The sequence below is a fragment of the Phytophthora parasitica genome (assembly GCF_000247585.1).
Source record: "Phytophthora parasitica INRA-310 unplaced genomic scaffold supercont2.241, whole genome shotgun sequence".
Classification (NCBI taxonomy): Eukaryota; Oomycota; class Peronosporomycetes; order Peronosporales; family Peronosporaceae; genus Phytophthora; species Phytophthora nicotianae.
This window is the reverse complement of record NW_008649227.1, coordinates 11773-14068: the sequence shown is the minus strand read 5'-3', so window position 1 is coordinate 14068 and position 2296 is coordinate 11773. Positions and strand designations below refer to the sequence as shown.

At 49.0% G+C, this 2296-nt stretch overlaps 1 protein-coding gene across 1 annotated transcript; it reads left to right on the top strand.

Moving 5' to 3' along the window:
- Positions 1–115: 115 nt before the first annotated feature.
- On the top strand, positions 116–2222 carry PPTG_19990 (hypothetical protein; the record flags this gene model as incomplete). The annotated part of the gene is made up of 4 exons (XM_008918606.1): positions 116–930; positions 1007–1290; positions 1343–1747; positions 1816–2222. The coding sequence occupies 4 exons, from the start codon at positions 116–118 to the stop codon at positions 2220–2222; spliced, it is 1911 nt and encodes a 636-aa protein (XP_008916854.1).
- Positions 2223–2296: the final 74 nt, after the last annotated feature.

Here is a 2296-nt window from a genome sequence, read left to right as displayed (position 1 = left end):
GGGTGATAGCGAAGAGGAGAACCCCAACTCAGCTGAATCAATTGCCGAACGGCACTTTGCAGAGAAGTTTTTGGAGTCGCTCGGGGGGCCAGACAAGCTTTTGGCTGGCACTGGCATGAGCAAGCAAGACTTGGAGAAGCTTCGAGAGCATAGTGTGACTGGATGGACGGATCGAGACACGCCGGATGTGTACGAGTCCATGCAAATGCCTTATCAAGCGACAGGAGAGGAGAATAGCTATCCTGACCTAAGGAAGGAGCCGTTTGGGCCTACACCAGATGCATTGAAGTGTGGAGATTCACCCATTGCTCTTTTCTTCTACTTCATGCCAGTTGCACTTTGGCAGTACATCGCAGTGAGCAGTAATAACTACAAGCACGAGCAACTCGAAGCACGTGTGGAAGCTTATGTTGAGCGCCGGAAGCACATGCAGCGACGTCGGCCTGAGGACAAGACACCGGTCCGGACGCGTGGTGATTTGCGCATGAGTCTGATGTCAGTGAAGCCTATACTTCCCCATGAACTATGTGTATTTATTGGGCTTTTGTTAGCTAGGACTGTACAGCCCAATCGCGAAAAAATTTCGAACCATTGGAAACGTTCAGATGAAGGAGCGATATCCCGTGGAAATTTCACTCATTTCTTGAAACGGGATCGCTTCATGGAGATCTCTCGCAACCTTCACTTTTCCAGCAACCTTGACCCGCGTGCCAAGACCGACAGGGCCTGGAAGATCCGGAAGCTGGTGCATGTGCTGCAACGTACATTTCGACGTGGATTCATACCCCCTGCTGAGCTTGCTTTTGACGAAGCGATGCTTCCGTCACGCTCATCATTCAACCGAACTCGGGTGTACATGAAGGACAAGCCATGTAAATGGGGGACGAAGTTGTTTATGCTCTGTTGTGCGCGCACGGCCTATTGCATCAGGTACGGAATTCGGTTGCTAAGTTGTATAATACATATCATGGAAAGCCAATGTTGTATATGTTTGCTGTATATACAGGTTTGAGGTCTATGTTGGTAAGAAGCAACACATTGACGACGCATCTTCAGTTGATAAGAAGTCTGGACCTGCGGCGGTTGTACGTAACCTGAAAGCAGCCTTCCCTGACGGTCAAGATAAGGGCTTCCGTCTCGTGGTCACTGACCGATACTACACGAGTGTTGTGCTTGCAATTGCTCCTGATGGGATTTTACACGGTCGGGACAATTATGACGAACCGCATTGGCTACGCCACGAGCCTAAAGGAGAACAAGAACAACAGGAAGACTCGACCAAAGAACATTGTACGAGGGACTTTTACGTTCGTACGTTCGAAACAAGTGAAGTAAATGGCAGCTATCAAGTGGTGGGACAGCAAACCAGTTTTCTTCCTATGTACTGGAAGTGATCTTGCGTTAGACAGAGTGGTGAGGAGAGAGAAGACCGGGGACCAGCGTGAAGTGCCTTGTCCAAAAGCAGTCAAAGACTACCACAAATATATGGGCGGATTTGATGTGCACGATCAACTCCGCTTGCTACGCTACTCACTACAGCGGGCGGTGACCTTTCGGAAATACTATAAGTCCCTGTTTTTGGGGTTGGTGGATCTTGCAATAGTCAACGGATATATTGTACATCGTGCGTACCATGAAGCAAAGGGAACCCGCCCCTTGACCCACGTCCAATACATTCGCAAGTTGCACTTGGAGCTCATCCACTTGAAGGACTCAGACATGTACGAAGGCAATACGTTTGGAGCTGGTAAGTTTGTGTTTGTTTTGTGCTGTATATACGTGGCAATGTAACCTGTATATGCATGTTTACTACAGACCCACCACCACCAGTCTCAACTGAGAATGACGCTCTAGCCACAAGCGCAAATGACGAAGGAGGGAGCTCAGAGCATGTTATCCATTCACCGAAGCAAGTTGACGAGTGGCGAAAGCACTCAGGACAGCTGAAACGCGTACAGCGCAACTGCAAAGTGTGTTCTTTGCTGCGATCAGACGGAAAACGTGGCGGGACAACGACCTACTACTGCGACGCATGCTTTACCGCGTTGCCTGTGTATTTGTGCATGAAGCCAAAGCACATGATGGAAGAAGAGCTACGTAGCTGCTGGGACATATGGCATAACAAGTTCAAGAATGGTACTGAGATACCTGACAACTTGCAGGGCAAGATACGACTACGGCAGTCGCCCGCCAAGCGTCGCCGGTCTCCTTCGGACGAATAATTTTTTGATGTGATTGTGCTTTTGCTGCGTCCTGTAATTCATTGAATACTAACATTGCCTTTCCGATTGATTTC